Here is an 18,174-nt window from a genome sequence, read left to right as displayed (position 1 = left end):
CCACAGGCCACACCCTGCAGCTAATTTCATTGCTTATCATAACTTTTGATTTTCCTTTTGCAGCTTGAGTGTTGATCAAAAGCGTCTTGCAGTTAATTCCTCATTCAGCAACACATTCAGTGAATGTCGTACTGCAGATTTTCTGTTTTTCTTTGTGGTTTCTTTGTTGCTGGATTTTTAACTGCGCCAGTTGATTTCATCTCGGCTGACTTAACTTCATTGCTGAGCAGCATGTTCAACGATACAAAGCAAACATCCATATSCATAAACAACAATAAAATGCAGAATAATAAAGTTTAATTATCTACAAACGCATAACAATACTTATAATTATTAAAAACTCAATACATTAGGAATATATAAATAGATCATTTAAAGGTCGCAAAAACTGAAATAAAATGGAAAATAAATACAGATGAATAAACTGATATGACACTGTCCAACTAGCAATAACTATAAGCRAGCAGGGAAATGAWCAGCTCAGACACCCCAGGGTGCTGCCATCCCTGTCCTCAGGTTTCAGCTTGTTGGTGTCAATGAGGTGCGGAGACGATCCCCTCGCTATTATGAAATKGATCTTGAGGCTGGATGGGAAGGACGGGGGATGAGCTTCTTATTAGGCTCCAAACAGCTTAAGTTCTTTTCGACCTCTCCAATGTCTCTAACACTAGCAAGAAAAATAGAAAGCATAAGTAACATCAGTAATAATCTGGATAAGCTGTGACAGTGAAAAAAGTCTTTAAAATACAAAGAAAGAATTTAAGATTAAAGAAATATAAGGATACTTTCACATTCGGAGGTGGAATAGATCACCTCCTGCTACAGTCAGAATAGTAACTGCTAGTCAGTTCAGCAACAACCTGTGGTGCTGGAAACTGTTGTCTAGCCTGTCTTGTCTACCTTTTATTGTCTTCTATCTTCTACTTAAAGACAGAAGCTGAAATAGACTGTGTTGTTGTTTTTTTTCTTCCATTATGTATTTTATTTTCAATTWTATACATAGACAAACAAGCAATCAAGCCCTGTTACCACCTGCTCAAAAGGGTGMTTCATTAATTTTAGACAGTTTTACAGCATATTTAAGTCAGGTACATTTCAATACCACATTATCCTAAACATAAATAAGGCTGTCAAACTTTAGTAGAAGTATTACATCCCTTCCTAAGATTACAAGTAGTTTGTTCAGCAGCTAAAACAACTTGGAGATAGCTGGCAGCCTTGTCAACCAGATCTCTTTAGAGAGAATGGTGATGAGACGGCAAAAAGCAAACAAAAAATACTTTTTTGGGAAAGCGCAATATGTGAAGATGCTTTCAACTCAGTAGAGGCAAAAGGCCAGCAGGAGCACTTAGAAGAATTGGTTTGTCTTTCAGAGATGAGGGAGGAAAGCCTTTATTGCACCTTTTATGATGATTTTGAGGCTGGATTTGGAGACAACATGTGAACAGTGGAGCAGAGTCCAGTAGGGGAAATGTAGTGGCTAGAGGTAGTACACAGGTAGCATCCTATGTCAAGAGGCGGAGCTATGGGGGAATGGGGGGGCGGGGGGGATGGATGGGAGGCAGATTATGACTTAAAAGATCCAAGTCTGGTGAGAGCTGGAGAAGGTGGCCCCTCTCCCGTTGAGTATGGTATATGTAGATTATAAAATGGGGTCCCTCAGTAGATTACATAGCAGGCTGCCCCAGTCATTGTTGACTCATGGTTGCTAAAAACTTTACAAGACCGACTGATTTTGGTGACATAGTGGGTGTAAAATATTGAATAAAATGTTGTGCGACATGACTGGCTTTATTTTCATTCTTACATTTAACTTTATGACATACAAATTTACAAACTGATCGCCGATATTGTCTCCAAGTGTATTCTGGGTAAAACATGTCACCAACCATCCACAACGTCGTCATCAGTCAGATACTTAGGAACGGATTGCAAACTAGGTAGATTGGAGTATTTTTACGACAAATATGAGTATCTTTTATTAGCACTTTATAAAATGATGTTTTCATAAACTTTCTTATTTTGGGTATAAAGGGCCCGGTCATTACCCCACCCCCAGGCCCGACGCCGACTTGTTCCGCCACTGACTATGTCGGTACCACTATTTCTTCTGAGAGCACTCTTTTTTCCTCAGCCTCAGGGCTAGATTTCACACAACTGTAACCGTGAAAGTCACTGGAAAATCTAAAGTCAGTGATTTGGATCGGGAAGTGAATACTTCTGGCAATATTGTGTCTGCAAACGAACACGTCATTTTAATGATTTAATTTACCTGTCACTTTCGTAGGCCATCAGGTCATTGTGGCACAGATGATTGATGACAGCCACACCAAAGATGTCTCCCAGTACATTCACCATGGTGGAGAAATGGTCTCTGAAGAGCACAGAGGAAGAGAAGRAGCATACTGTCAGACTCAACTATGTTTTTCTTGAAGGTTCTCTGTCTGTCACGCTACAACAACCAGCTGCACCAGCTCTTCTCCATCTCAGACCATCCCTGATAACAAAATCARCCTCCAAGGGTAGTTTTATCAATCATTGCTACACAGGCTCTGCCCACAAGTAGGTGGAACCAGGCCCTTGACTGCATGCTAGTGATGCCGTTCAGCCATTTAATTCAAGTGTGTAGGACAAGGGAAGTGTACCAGTGTACCAGACTTCTAAAAGTCTGGTACACTGGCTCTTGAGGATCAGAGATCACCAATTTATCCATGTGTTAGAAAGGTCTAGTCAAATCCAGACCTATAATCATTTGATAATTTGTGGCAAGAAGCTTTGTGTTCACACTCTACATCCAGTCTGACTTCATGCTGTTTTGTGGAGAGGAATGTGACAAATGTTGTTTCTATGAAAGAGGAAACATTTTCATAGATGAATGGTTACATTCATCAAAAAACAATTTTTTTTTTGCCTCTTAATTAGTGGAAATATTGATGTTGATGAGACTTAATGATAACCTTTTTCAACCTTTATAGCTCCACTGTTGAAAACGAGGCTCTAACATTCACAAATGACATTGAAATAAAATCCAGTCCARYATCTGGTTTGAGGTGATTCCWCTGGAACCTGTTGGAGGAAAAATATCCCAACTTCAGAAGATGAGCTTTAACCTAACAGAGCTCTGTGGTTCCTCCTATCAGTATGAGAGTCAGGGTGAGGAGGCGCCATGTTAGGAAGAGAAGTGGAAGCTGCAGGATCTTCAGAACAAACAGGTCATGATGCTGGGCTACTGATTATYCCTCTATATGGACACAGGATCAATAGAACCAGTTTAAAAGCTAAAATAAATGGTTATATGCCAGACATGGAAAATTGGGATGCACTCCATGCCATGGTGTTCAGAATTAAGGTCTCATGGCCTAAATTCATCTTGACAACTCAAGGTGTCAACATTGGGTTGAGGAAAATACAGCTTTATTTTGTAGCAATTCAAGAGCTACCAGCTTATCTATCTATCTATCTATATATATAATTTTATTATAAAAGAATTTTATTATATAAAGAATTTAAAACTACTTTCACCCCTGTATATAACTCCAACTATATCAATCATAACTGTTCCTCTCTTTTCTGTGAGTTTCTGGTGGTGCAGCTCTGTGCTGTCTTCAGGAGAATGGGACATCAGAGTATCATCCATAAAATTTCACCCACATGGCATTTACTGTGTAAACCAGAGATTTCAKTGGAAAAACAAAAGTTCCAGATCCTTTTAATGCCATACAAATATGAGACAGAAACATGGATTATATATTTAGACCTGTCTATTGATTTATAGATTAATAGTTTGTTGCTCAGTTCTATGCCACGGTTCTCCTGCTTCTGAGTTTTGTGCAATGTGCGCATCGTCTTTATTTAGTTTTTATTTTTTTTACCCCATAAGGTGTGCAGCAGTCGGGAAGCGCGTATCGATGGAAAAAAGCAGACTGACGTAAACCTTATAGCTCCGGTATTCTGATGATAAACTACCATCGATACGGTTACAGCCAAGCATGTTTTAATGTTACACAATACCGTTTTAGCAACCTGCTCAAAGTCTAAACTGGTATTRTTGTACATTTAAGGTGTAAAGTTTACCTTCGAGCAAATGCCCCACAAAGTAATCCCAGCTCCCCCTTTTAGTGAAAATTTCCGCCAGCGCCCCCTGCCGTCATCTGAACGCCCCCCTTCCCCCGGGCTTCAGATAAATGGCTCAAATCTTTGGTAAAAATTGCTCACAACTGTGTACTCAGCCTAGTTGTATAGGGTTTGATGTATGCTGATTACATCACAAGAACAATTTATTATAAAAATGTGTTTAAATCATGTGAGTGGTTTTATCATTTCAGTGACACTTCAAAGTAATTTTGAAACACAAATATCAGGCTGTGAGCATCAAGTTGAACTTACAGAAGCCATTCCACCACCAGTAGAATGTAGGCATCCTGTGCAGGCAGTCCCACCGCTGACAGAACCAGGATAGTGGACACAGCTCCCGTTGCTGGGATCCCTGCAGTTCCAAAGCTGGCAATGGAAACAGTCAAACTGGAAACCAAGCACAACCTTCATGAGCATTACATGTGACCAACACACAGCTGTATCAAGCCTTTTCTCTTTAAGGGTTTAGTATTATGCAAAATTTACTTTTTTTATTTTTTTGAGCTTACATCATGTTATAATGTTATTACCTCATCAAAAACATACCTGGAGTGTTGAATTCTTTCATGTATTTTATTTTATTTTTTTAGAAATTCTTTAATCTCCCATAACAACCACTCGGCTGTGCCTCTGTGGACTGATTGGGACTTTCGGTCAAAGCTCTGAAAGTGGCAGCTTGGAACCTTGGAGCTGCAGTTTACAAGGTTCTGAGTTTCCACCTCACAGAGCACCCCTCTCCCGCACCTGAGTGAAGTTGCCCACCCCCCCACACCTTCTTCACATCAGACAAAATTGGTGTCAAACGTTTGTGCAGCAAACATTTTCGTTTGTGCTGCTATCATTCTAAAGATATTAAGAAAAAATGTTTCTAGAGGTCATCAAAGGTCAATGGACATCAGTTCATGCTGGATCTGTGAATTTCATTTGAAATTGTTAAGTGCTAACATATGAACATGAATAATTAAATTTTAACGTTGATGAAATTCACTTAGAACTAGGTCTAAGTGTGTTTTGGGAACACCTCCCAAAACACACTTGCTGACCTGTATTTTAGTTTCTGATCACCAGAGGGGATTATTAGACAAAGTGTACTGTTGAAATACGAAAAGTAAGACTAGAGCAATACATGTGCTAACCATCATCAACTCTTATTTTCACAACTTCAAATCTGCACAAACTAGCATAAACTAGCACAAACTGGTCATAAAAGAACTGATGTTCACCTAACTCTCACACTCAGCTCATTCAGACTAGCCAGCAGCAATTAGTAAACACGTGGAACTGTGCATTTACTGAGCTCAGTATATGAGCTACTTCTGAGTGCAACACAGGCAGAAACTTGGTTAAAAGGTTAATAGAGGAGTTGTGATGACTTTCTGAAGGCAGAGTTTCAAAGTGTATAACTTTTAAACAAAGGGCCAATTTCAAGGCATTAAATATTGAAGCTGAATTTCTTTTAATTTGTATTTGATATTGATTGCATTTTTATAACAATTAAAAAGGTAACATAGTTCTTTGGTTGCTATAAGAAAAACAATTGAACAATTCCACTATTCATTTTTTCTTAATTCCAGGCACATCTACAAAGCAGCTTACCCAATGGAGATTAACTGGCCGATATCCAGCTCTATGTCATTAATCTGGGCAATAAAGATGGCAGCGATCACTTCGTAGAGTCCGGTCCCATTCATGTTGATGGTGGTGAAGATGGGCAGAATGAGGCGGCAGATTTTCTCATTGACCTTCATCTTCTCTTCACAGCATTGAAAGGTGACAGGAAGAGTGGCAGAGCTTTGGCAGAAAGCACATCCTTTATTGGTGATTTGTGAACACTTTTCTAGTTTCCACATATGAACCACCGTTCATATGTGGAAACTAGAAAAGTGTTGCACTCTGACAACAAACAAGCAGAACAACTAACCTGGACGCAATAATAAGTGCTGTGACCAATGCCCTTGAGCCCTTCTTGAAGATGACAAAAGGGTTCCGTCTGAGGATTATGAAATAAATCCCAGGAAGAACTAAAAGGCCATGGATTACAAGCCTGAAAGAGCCAAGAAAGTCATGCTCAGTGTTATTAAGACAAAGTATTCATTGGCCTGTAACTTTGATACTTTTATACATTTTGTCATGGTAATACCAGACACCTTAGTGTGTAAAATGATGCAAGGTTTCACAGTAACCATTCATCTATGAAAATGTTTCCTCTTTCATAGAAACAACATTTGTCACATTCCTCTCCACAAAACAGCATGAAGTCAGACTGGATGTAGAGTGTGAACACAAAGCTTCTTGCCACAAATTATCAAATGATTATAGGTCTGGATTTGACTAGACCTTTCTAACACATGGATAAACTGGTGATCTCTGATCCTCAAGAGCCAGTGTACCAGACTTTTAGAAGTCTGGTACACTGGATGTAGTACACTGGTACACTTCCCTTGTCCTACATACTTGAATTAAATGGCTGAACGGCATCACTAGCATGCAGTCAAGGGCCTGGTTCCAATACTCAACTGGGCCCCGACACCACTCTGTGAAGTGTGGACTCAAAGTGCACACAAGGGTACGAGTGTGCAGATTACAAGCAGGCAAAAATTTGAGAATTGAGACAGTATGTCCCCGAGTGGAAACGTCAACATCCAGTTTAGGTATTTTTGCTTTCCAGAATCATCGTTGGATGTATTTGACTGCTATAATGTGTTTTGCTATGACTTGTTGAATACAGAGAAAAAATTGATGTAATCACACATGTTCAATAGAGTGAAACTAAAAGTAGTTCAGTACTTTACTTTTGAAAACTGATTTTATTTTTCCCTGTTTTTTTTTCTACGACAGTTTTCTGTGTGAACATTCTGACATTTCTGAGATGGCAAAAAAATACACATTAAAATGTGTTAAAACTCAATTTAACAGTCTGAAAGTTGACTAGAGACATGATTACATATTCAGCTGTAACTCAAAAGATCAAGTTAAAGACAAACATACGCCATATATAAAAAATAGAAAAAAACAACCTGATGCTACATTGTGAAAAGGAAAGACTACTGGAACTAAAACCTCCTTCTTAAAAGAAACTATCAATGTTGTGACTTTATAGGCCAAAACTGAAATTCATCAGGAACTCTGACATCAATTTTCTTCCCCTCTTTCCTGAGAAGAAAACATTTGTTTAAAAATTATGATCTCTAAAGAACATAAGAACCATTCCACTCCCACAAAAAATGTAAGATATTAATTTCATAATTCTGTACGAAATTTTCCTTGTATTGACTTTCTCCAAAAATAAATATTAATTCCTGTGCGTTTTGTGACTGAAATTTTTAGAAAATACACATTTATTCAATTGCAAATTCATTAATGTTTTTAGAAAGATTTTCAAAAGTGGATATTGTACATCTTTTAATTTTTAATATAATAAAATGTAGTTTTTGGATTGAAGAGTTAAAATGCAATATTAACAATTTAATCTCCTGGCTAAATGTTTATCCACAAATACTACTTAAAAAAAAACCCCGTCTATTTTTAAAGTGAAATCATTTTAATGAAGAGAGTGTTTAAATGTTGCAAAACCACAAATGCCCAATCTTTCTACCAAGATGTTAATAGCTCAATTTAAGATTTGAAATTTGTCTTACATTTGTAACATTTTGCTTTACTTTCATCAATGTTACTGTAACTATTCTTTATTTCTTATTTTCTCTGCCCTGTTTATATCAAACTTTTTTGCTACTAATGTTCTTGAATACTTGAATCTTCTATAAAGACAAAAAAAATAAAACATTGCCACAATTCCCTTTAACTCAAATGAATTGTGCGTAACCATATAAGGACAAAAATAGAACCGAAAACGGGCGGGGCAAAGGCTGGATGTAGAGAACGTGAGATGCACTCAAACCTTTCAACATGAAAATGCCTTTGAAGGACTCAAGGGTGAAACAAGGGTGGAAGTACGTGTATTGGGACAGAACAAGATCTACAGATATCTGCTAATAAGCCTGTAGTGGAGCCAGGGTGTGCTGAAGCAGAGAAACATCTAAAAGTTTCAGGACACCAACTCTTGAGGTGTGGAGCTTGAGACAACTGATCTAAACCATTCCATGCTCTCTTTAGTTGAAGGTTTAGAGTTATTGTGCTGAAGGAAGATGGACTTCGCCACAGTCAAAAGTATTTTGCTGCCAACAGATTTATTTTTTTTCCAGGATTGATAGGAGCTCAGACTAAGCCTTTTCCTTATCTGAAAGCTTGGGATATTGTTCTAGAAACTAACCCTACCCCAAACTTCTCTAGAACTTTGTTCCTGATGTGTCTGCCGAGTTTCTTGGTCTTCATGATGCTGTTTGTTCATTTATGTTCTCCAACCAACCTTTGGTCTCATTCAGTTCATCCAGTCCTTGAACAGGACCGGATGTTTGGAGGTATCAGAGTAAAGAGGCTGACAATATTTGTATTCATGAGAACTGATCTCTGAACATAAAGGAGGAAATCCCAGTAAAATCAGTGATACTGTTCTGTAATACATTAAAAGCAGTTTCTCTCCTTATGTAGAGTTCAGTGCTGCTACCTCAGGAGCCATGGTTTCAATTTATTAATACATCTGAAACAGAGTACATACCCCAAAAGAATCAGCCCTGAAAGCTTAGTAAGTTTAATGATAGCGGTCCAGTCCCGAATCTCCAGCACCTGATGTGCAATCAGGAACATCACCCCTATTGGCAAGTACCTGAAACAAAAAGCAGTCAGAACGTTAAATAAAATAGTAAAGCAAAAATTTGAAACGCCTAATTTTGTTGAGTGTTCAGTTATTCTTGCTGTAAATACAAGAATTGAAATGACTTTGTAATGGTACAGAACAGGTGACTTCCTCTTGTGTTTGACCAGAAATAAAAGAGGGTGTCATGTAGTGGGGAATGAGAGGTGGTGAGATCGAACGCAGAGACCCAGATGAGGATGATGAATTTAATGATGAGAAGATGACAGTCCAGGACCAGGCAGCAAATAAGCACATAGCTAATACCGGCAGCAACTGACAAAGACTGTACACAGAAACAAGCAACCTCAGGACTTCACAGTTCAACTGAGAAAAACTGACTGACAAGCAACGTTAGACGAGGACCCGACAAGATACAAAGACAACAGGTGGGTTTAAATACACACGGGGGTAATCAAGGGAACGAGACAACTGGGAAGCAAACAGGGAAGACGCAGAGACAGACACTCACAGGACAGAAACTGAACACAGAAAACCCTTACAATAAGTACACAGATCATGACAGTATCCCCCCTCAAGGGCAGCTACCAGATGCCCAAACACAAAACGGTCCAAAAAAAAAACAAAAAACAACCCATCAGGGTGGGCGGAGGGGTGACGGAAGGAGGGCCAGACTCCAGAACAAAAAACTACCCATCAGAGTGGGCAGAGAACCAGGAGGCAGACCCCTCAAAAGAGGTCCGGCGGGCGTCGCCTGTGCAGGAAGCAAAGTCCGGGAGGCGGGTCCGGCGGTCGCCGCCACCGCAGCAGGAAGCAGAGACGAGGAGGCGGTCCCGGCGGTCACCGCCACCGCTTGGGCCCGTGGCGCCAGATGAGGGCTCTGGAAGGCCGGCAGAGGGGCCGGCCGGCTCGAGGCTCTGGAGGGGAGATTGGACAGAACAGCTTGGACGGCTGCTCCACGGCAACGGGCACGGGAAGCTCGGGGGGCTAGTCCAATGCAAGCAGCGGGCACGGGAAGCTCGGGGGGCTAGTCCAACGCAAGCAGCGGGCACGGGAAGCTCGGGGGGCTAGTCCAACGCAAGCAGCGGGCACGGGAAGCTCGGGGGGCTAGTCCAACGCCAGCAGCGGGCACGGGAAGCTCTGGAGGCTGCTCCAACGCAGCAGCGGGCACAAGAGCCGGGGATGCCGCAACGGCAGCAGGCTCGGACGTCCCCGCCGTCCGAGCCTGCCGCCGTTGGGGGGTTGAGGGAACGGTGGGCAGGAGGTAAGAGGTGGGAGCTGGAGAGAGGACGGGAACCGGAGGGACTGGAGCTGACAGGTAGAACCGGAGCAGAGGTGGTGGAACGAGAGTCCAGCTTGGGATGTTGGGAACTTGCAGACAGCACCTCCCTTGCCGTCTGAAACTCCCGCTCTACATCCTGGAGTATGTCCACCAACTGCCCCCGAGGGAGATACGTAGCCCATTTCTCCAGGTGGATCGCCATCCGAGTGGCTGCGTTAAGCCGACCGGCCGCTGAGTAGGGCTTGGCCAACTCTGCCTGTTACTTCCTGATCTCCCCGATCAGGTAGCGACGGTCTGCTGGGTCGCGTTCCTCACCTGTAAGGTCGGGCCCTTCTGTCATGTAGTGGTGAATGAGAGGTGGTGAGATCGAACGCAGAGACCCAGATGAGGATGATGATGATGATGAATTTAATGATGAGAAGATCACAGTCCAGGATCAGGCAGCACGGCAGCAAATAAGCACATAGCTAATACCGGTAGCAACTGACATAAAGACTGTACACAGAAACAAGCAACCTCAGGACTTCACAGTTCAACTGAGGAAAACTGACTGACTAACAAGCAACGTTAGACGAGGACCCGACAAGATACAAAGACAACAGGTGGGTTTAAATACACATGGGGGTAATCAAGGGAACGAGACACACTTGGGAAGCAAACAACGGAGAAGACGCAGAGACAACAGACACTCACAGGACAGAAACTGAACACAGAAAACCCTTACAATAAGTACACAGATCATGACAGTATCCCCCCTCCACCCCTCACAGAAGCACAGATCATGACAGGGAATATTTATATTAAAAATCCATCTAATTTATTAAAAGAGTGAAGTTATGTGCTATTTGATCTTACCACAGGATCCAGCTAAATATGATTTTTATTGCATTGTTGAGGATATGAATGGCCTCCACAGTGACTCTGGCCTTGCGTCCCGCCGTGTTTAACAAGATGCCGATGATAAAAGACCAGATGACCAGTCCTATCATGTTGGCTCCAGGAATGTACTGGCCTTTCAGTTCAATGTCAGGGTCAGTGTCATTCTGTGCAAAAAACAAACAAAAACAAACATAAATATGCTGGCTCCAACACTCTTAGAGCAATATTGTAGAAGTACATCATCATTGGACAATAAATATCACTATTCCACAATAAGTCACATTAAAATCATAAACTTCAATGTATTTTATTTTGATTTATTTTGTAAAAATTTATTTAGCAAAAGAATCAGTCCAGATTGTGAGATGGGAAGAAACAAATTCAGTAGGTCTTACAGATTTTAGGTTTTATATTTAAAACCCTAAAAAATGTTTTTGTGTATTTAAACAATTTTTTTATCGCTTAAGTCTTTTAGTGTTTTTTCCGTAAAATAAAAGAAAGAAACCTAATAAAGAGCTGCTTATCAAAAGCATAATTCTCTGACTATTCAGCATATTAGTTCCCTCCCGAAGATGTAGATGAATGATGCATATTCCACATTCAGTGCCACTACTAATGTGAAACATGACTTTCTTCCTCCATTTCACCTTAACATATTTAGTTGGATGTCTATTGTTTGTTCACACTGCGATTGACTGACGACCTGTCCAGGGTTTCCTCCAGTTGATCGTTGGAGATGGGCACCATCTTCCCTCGAAACCCCACCAGTGTAAGATAATGGATGGATGTGTGTGTGCACTGATGGATTAACTGATGGGTTAACAGAGCAGTGTTTTTCAATCCTGGTCCTCAAGGGACACTGCCCTGCTTGTTTTAGGTATTTATCTGCTTCAGGAAACATGATTTCAATTGATGGTTGATTAACAGGCTTTTGCTGAATTTCAATCATCTGAATAGGGTGTGTTGAGGCAGGGAAACATCTAAGCCATGCAAACCAGTGTGCCGTAAGGATGGGAAACACTGCTCTAGAGTCATGTTAATGACCCGATTCAGATGTGCTGAAATGGAGACACATCTAAAACCTGCAGGACATCAGTCCTCGAGGGCTGGATTCGAGAACCAGCCCTCATACAACCTCATAGAACCATGCTGACTCTGTGTTCCCCTGTGATGTACCCCCCAGCCAATGCCAACACCAGAAAGGCACAACTGCCCCTCTGGTGGGCTGAACACAAACACCACCTCTCATTTCAGGTTTTAATTTGGAAGGTTTTTAAAGCCTCCCCTTTTTTTTCTTCCTGTTTACAACCAAGTACTCTTGTGTTTGTTGATTACTTTAAATCTAAACAAAATACATTAAAGTTTGTGGTTGTAAATTGACAACATGTGAAAAAGCTCCAGGACTGTGAAGACTTTTGGAAGGTGTAATCGAAAGAACAAAGATAAAAAAATTCAATAAAATAAATACTCACCTGACTAATGCCGCGGTCAGAGTCTCGTCTTTTAATTTTAATAATATCCTGTTTTGTCTTGTACTGAAAGGAGAATAAATAAACTGTAGAAATTTTCCAAACCCAACATGGGAATTTACACAGTGAACTGTGGTTCTGAATAAAAACGTACTTGCTCATAGAAAGCTTGAAGAAAGTTCTCCGGAATCATGTTCCTATGTGAGTCAAAGGAGAGTCACAAAAAACTGATCTTGTAAATGTTAGTCTTTTTTTAGTTGCTTTGGTGCATTTCTCAAATCATTCTTGACATTTGCAAAAAAGTGCGTTTCTCAAAGTAATTTCTACAAACAGCGAAACACCTTGGATTATCTGCAAAAGCCAGTTTCTTTCTCAAAATTGAACATCTGAGTCAACGAAAGTGCCAATGCCTCAGAATTAAAAGTTCTCATTTCATTGTGACAGTCAAATTAATTGGTCATGTTATCAATATAACAGTGTGAAGGGATGTTCTGTTGTAAACTACAGCTAAAGTTTTGATAATTATTGTAAATTGTAATTGCGAGAGGTTAATGGCAAGAGACTGCAAAATTCACATTTATCCTTTTAGTGTAATTTGTTGACAGACCATGTCATTTTTGTATAGAAAGAACCAGACAAAACTGCAGAGCACAAAGAAAAAAAAAAAGACAAAGTAGAAATGGGAACATAAGACAATCGGAAAAACAAACTTATGCTTAAATATTGTGTAGGGTGAAATGATTCAAAAGAGAGACATAATACATTTTTATGAACATGACGTAAGTAATTGAAAATGTAAGAAGAATCAGAGAATCAGATATAATCACCTGTATAAATGTAAAAAAGTATTTGTAACTTGTTGAAAGAAAGGATAAACTTCTTTTTTATGTGTTCAAGAAGCACAACAATGTGAAGATTGAACAAGATTTTGTGAATTTAATTCTGTTCTGACAAAAGCTCCAAACCAACTGAGAAAAACTGTAATACACAAAACATGAGGACGTCATTTTAAACCTACATAGTTTTAACTCAAACAGTGGGAAGAAAAAGCATTCATATCCCTTGAACTTTTCCATATTTTGTCACATTACAAGTATATTTCATTGGAATTTATTGTGAAAGACCAAGACCAATTTGTGAAGCAGAAAGAAAATCATCCATCCATCCATCCATCCATCCATCCRTCCATCCATCCATCCATCCATCTTCTGTACATCCTTGTCCCTAGTGGGGTCACCAGGGGTGCTGGTGCCTATCTCCAGCGAACGTTTTGGGCGAGAGGCGGGGTCACCCTGGACAGGTTGCCAGTCTGTCGCAGGCTTTGCACATGTAGTGACTGAAATTTTTGCCCATTTTTCTTTGCAAAACAGCTCAAACTGAGTCAGATTAGATTGAGGGCATTTGTGAAGTGCAGTTTTCTGATTTTGGCACAGATTTTTTTTAATGGGTTTACATCTGGACTTTGTTTTGTAGCCCTCCTTTATGTTTACAGCAGTTGTCCTGCTGGACCTCTACCCCAGTCTCATATCTTTTGTAGACTCAAACAGATTTCCCTGTATTTGGCTCCATCAATCTTCTTGTCAACTCTGATCATATTCCCTGTTCTTGCTGAAGAGAAGCAGGTGCAGGGAATATGGTACAGGGAATATGGTGTAAGAGCACCAAAATTCCAATGAAACACATTTATGTTTGTGATTGTAATGTCACAAAATATGGAAAAGTTCAAGGTGTATGAATACTTTTGTTATTTGTTGTATTTGTTAGAGATAATAAAAACAGCTATTGTATATTTTCTATGCAGGAAACTATAACATTACTATGCAGAAAAGCAGGAATTTTGCCTGACCACTTCTTCTCTCACCTTAAAAGGTCCTGAAGGACCAAATGAATGGACAGGGGTGGGGGATCCACTTTGTCAGTGGATGAAATGTCTTGCCCCTCACCAGGCTTAGCCTTTAGCACCAGAGTCAGTCCTACAACACAAATAATCTACAAACATATCACCTCACTCTCACTAATGAAATTTGGTCTAAAAACCCATCTTTTTATATGAACCTATTCTACTTAGCTTATGATGATGTGGATTTATTTAGTCTTTATTGCATTCTGTTGCTGTTGTTTTATGTTAGCTTTTAACAGTACAGCAATCTTGATTGTCCTGAGATGCACTTTTAAATGAACAGTTTCATGATTTTTTTTCCAACAAGCCCCAGGCAGCATGTCAAAACAACAACACAATACACTATATGGTGGTCTTGATAAGTCTACATTAAAATTTGCAACCTATGATAAAGTTACCAATAGCTACGGCAATGAAGGTACTGGCACAGACGTAGGTTGTAGCGAGGAATGCCGTTTTCTTGGACATCTGGTTGTTTAAATCAGTTACGCCTGAGAAAAGAAAGCAGAACCAGAAGTTCATGTGGTGCCTGAGCAATGACTAAGACAACATGCCAGTTAATATGTATCCTAGCAATAGTATAAATCAGTGGTCCCCAAACCCCAGTCCGTGGACCAATGGACCTTACCAAGCTCCGCCCAGAAACGCCCCTCAAAAGTCCCACGTGGCTGCATGTCTCACAAACAAAGCCTCGCAGAGCTTAGTTTCTATGTGTAAACATGGCGTCTTTCATTTCAACTGACTCTGCAAAGCATTTCTGAGTCGATTAGTGTAACATTTCTGCTGGATTTTCAAAAAATATCAGCCACAACAATGGACAAGGGAACCAACAAGTTCATGCCATCTTTTTTGGACGACATCAAGTTGTTTGAGCCACACGATGCCTCCAACATTGTGCAGCTAAATGCTACCGGTCGATGAGGAAAACAGCAGATCCTCACACCCCTCAGCATAAATATAGCTGTGGACAGGATCACTGATGCCTATTGTTCTTGCAAGGCTGGGTAAGTCGGGCATTCATGGTTTTGAGGGTTACTTTTGAAACCAGTGATTTCTGTTGGCAAATGTTTGAGTGTGCCTAGGTCTTATACACTGTATTCGGTGCTAGTGTGGCTAACATGATTACAGTTTATTAAAAAGCCTTTTCAGGTAAAATAAAATCTTTAATGTATGTCAGATACGGTACACATTGCATATTGCTCTGTTCAGCTAACGTAAGACTGTGTAACAGACAGGCTTCAAGGTGTAGAAGTTGTATGGGTACTGCCATTATGCTGTACTTGGCTAAAAGGTTTTCATAATGGATGTGTTTTTTTCATTCACTAAACACAAAGAAAGCAAAGCAGTAATACTTACACCAGCATACAATCCTTTGTCCTTATTGATCCTACGATAGTTGAGCTGCAAATGCGGTCGTGCACAAGCTTTGGTCCAAGCAAGGCATTCCGTTTCAGATTTTGGAAATCTATGAATTTTAGTTCCACAAATACGATCAGGATACCTGACATCGCCTGTACAGATACCCCACTGACAGTGGAGAAGTCCTGACGCAAAAACTTTCTGCCGGTCTGCTAGTCCACAATGTACTACATTAGCCTGTGTTTACTACTGTAGCTTGTGTTTGTGAGACGGTCACGCACGTGGTAGCTGCACTGTGACGTAAAATGGGCATTAGCCAATAAAACGCGGCCCCTGTGGTAAGGTCCATTGGTACCGGGCCGCGCAATAAATAATTAAATATTTCCGTTTTATGTATTATTTGAGTCTGGAGGATCTTTTATTTTGAAAATCCTTTAACCAGATTCTCTTGGTTACTTGCGTGCCAAAACTGAGCCCACAAGCAGCAAAATGAGTAAGAAACGGATCAGATGTCTTTGGAAAGTTTCTTTGCAAAGGGGAAAAGGCCCAGAGAAGAGAAAGGAGGATGGATTTATCCCGGACCAGGTGAGTCCCACATTACAAGCCTGCTCTGCGTAACATGCAGCGACCGGCTGCAATGAAGCTTCAAACTGCTTCACCACGTAGAGACCAAGCAGGCTGTGGATATAAGCAACACTTCGGGTGTTATTGTCTCTCATCACTCCCAGATGGGACCATCTCGTTGCAGAGAAACAAACTGAGGGCTCCCGGTGGTCATTATTGAGTTAAAAGTTTCATGAAAGTAAAATGTTCGTTTTGTGGCGCATCTGTATCTTATTTTGAAGGGATATGTAAACGTTACCATAGCGACCAGAGTCAGAGAGCGTTTGGGCAGTGGTTGAGAGGAGATGAGTAGAGCTGGTGAGTCTTAAGTCAGGTTTAGACGGCAAGATTTAAGAATTGTTGGCTGATTCTCCAAATCTCTGTGACCACAGAGCTGATAAAAGTCCCACAGGTTAGATCGGTTCGTGTATCCAAGGCAGGAGCAACACACCACACAAGAACATCCTGATTCCAGAAGATAATCCAGTAAAACCCCCAACATAGCATAAGGGAATTTAGAATAATCCAACACTGATGACATTGTAGAAGCAATAGTGATAGTTTGTGGAGTCATTTTAAGAGATAAAAGACGTAACAAAAAGAAAAGACGGTGGATTAAAGACGACGGGAGCAGCTGCTCTATTTGCTGCACTATGATTTGGAGGTGACTATGTTTTTTCATAGTTAACATTTTTAACTGAATTAACATAATCAACATATATAATAATGACCTTTACATATAATAGTAAACATTTCCACATATCATCTCCGATATCCACCAGACTCTCAGTTGCGCGATATGTCAGCTGTTTGGGTTTCCCCTCTGTTCTTACGTCACCGCGCATTCTGATTGGCTACCTGTCACATTCAGCAGGTTGTTCTCGTTTCCAGTCAGGGAAAACCCCACAGGCTGCGATAAAAAAGGTCAAGACAACCCAAATCGGGCATATTCAGGCTTTAGCGGGAACATCAACATGCAGAAGCCTTATCTGACGGTTCACCCCTCTCCGGGCCGGAGCAAAATTTACAAGTCTTGACCGGTCCGCAGTAATAAAAAGGTTGGGGACCACTGGTCTAAATGTCTGAACCAATCTTTATCTTCTTGTGGTAGTATGCCCCGTAGGTTCTGAACGCACCACACACGTGCCTGAATCTAATTGGTTGTGGCGCTGGCTGGCTGTATATAAAGGGCCCTACCTCACCTTGTTGCCATCACGTTGTTTTCTTTCCGTTTCAGACCTCGGCGTTTACTGGCGCTGCACGCTAGGTAAGGCAGGCTTCATATCTCTTTCTGTCAATCTTATTACTTGTGATTTTTTTCCATTTTCTGTATAACAGCCGCATATTATACGCTCTGATCGCTATCGATCCTCCTCATGGTAAGAAGCTTCCTACACTCAATGTTTGTTAGCTTAGCATTAGCTCAACTTCTGTTGTATATCCAGGCTGCCTTTACAAGCTGCCTGCTTTCCCCTTCCTGTCAGAGGCACTACATTTGAGGTCAGTGGTAAGTGAAATGATAATCTTTTGTATGCTTCCAGATTCCATTTATGACATTTATTTTCGATAGCCGCTGCTGTTTGTCCTTGGCCGGTGTTATGTCAATCGGCGTTTCCCCATCAGATACGGTTCCCCCCCTGCATCCCGCCCTGCCCACGCGGCACAATACGCGCATAGTGAGCACCGAGAAAGCACGCGCGTAGGAAACTACAGACACCGTGAAAGCACAAGCAATACATTTCGGCAAAGTTGTCACTTTCTTCACGTTTTTGCGGGAAACTAATAATAACAACAACAATAATAGTGATGATAAAAAGTCATATATATATATATATAT

At 40.7% G+C, this 18,174-nt stretch overlaps 1 protein-coding gene across 5 annotated transcripts in view; it reads right to left on the bottom strand.

Annotated features, from left to right (window-relative positions):
- Nucleotides 1–280: 280 nt before the first annotated feature.
- LOC103467146 (excitatory amino acid transporter 3-like) overlaps nt 281–18,174 on the bottom strand; it is a 23,249-nt gene continuing 5,355 nt past the window's right edge. For 3 of the 5 annotated variants that reach the window (XM_008413248.2, XM_008413251.2, XM_008413250.2), the window contains 11 exons: nt 14,774–14,866; nt 14,337–14,448; nt 12,630–12,672; nt 12,479–12,541; nt 10,983–11,170; nt 8,750–8,857; nt 6,056–6,178; nt 5,731–5,925; nt 4,387–4,521; nt 2,273–2,374; nt 281–667 (listed from right to left, as the gene is read on the bottom strand). In XM_008413248.2, the coding sequence (XP_008411470.1) occupies nt 565–667; nt 2,273–2,374; nt 4,387–4,521; nt 5,731–5,925; nt 6,056–6,178; nt 8,750–8,857; nt 10,983–11,170; nt 12,479–12,541; nt 12,630–12,672; nt 14,337–14,448; nt 14,774–14,866 (1,265 nt within the window). In that variant the 3' untranslated portion in view covers nt 281–564. Of the gene's footprint in view, nt 668–2,272; nt 2,375–4,386; nt 4,522–5,730; nt 5,926–6,055; nt 6,179–8,749; nt 8,858–10,982; nt 11,171–12,478; nt 12,542–12,629; nt 12,673–14,336; nt 14,449–14,773; nt 14,867–17,534; nt 17,620–18,174 lie in introns of those variants that run through there. The other 2 variants (XM_008413252.1, XM_008413249.1) reach the window with 2 other exon arrangements.

The sequence above is a fragment of the Poecilia reticulata genome, linkage group LG7 (genome assembly GCF_000633615.1).
Source record: "Poecilia reticulata strain Guanapo linkage group LG7, Guppy_female_1.0+MT, whole genome shotgun sequence".
Classification (NCBI taxonomy): domain Eukaryota; kingdom Metazoa; phylum Chordata; class Actinopteri; order Cyprinodontiformes; family Poeciliidae; genus Poecilia; species Poecilia reticulata.
The sequence above is the reverse complement of the archived record's forward strand: the minus strand, read 5'-3'. Positions and strand labels throughout refer to the sequence as shown.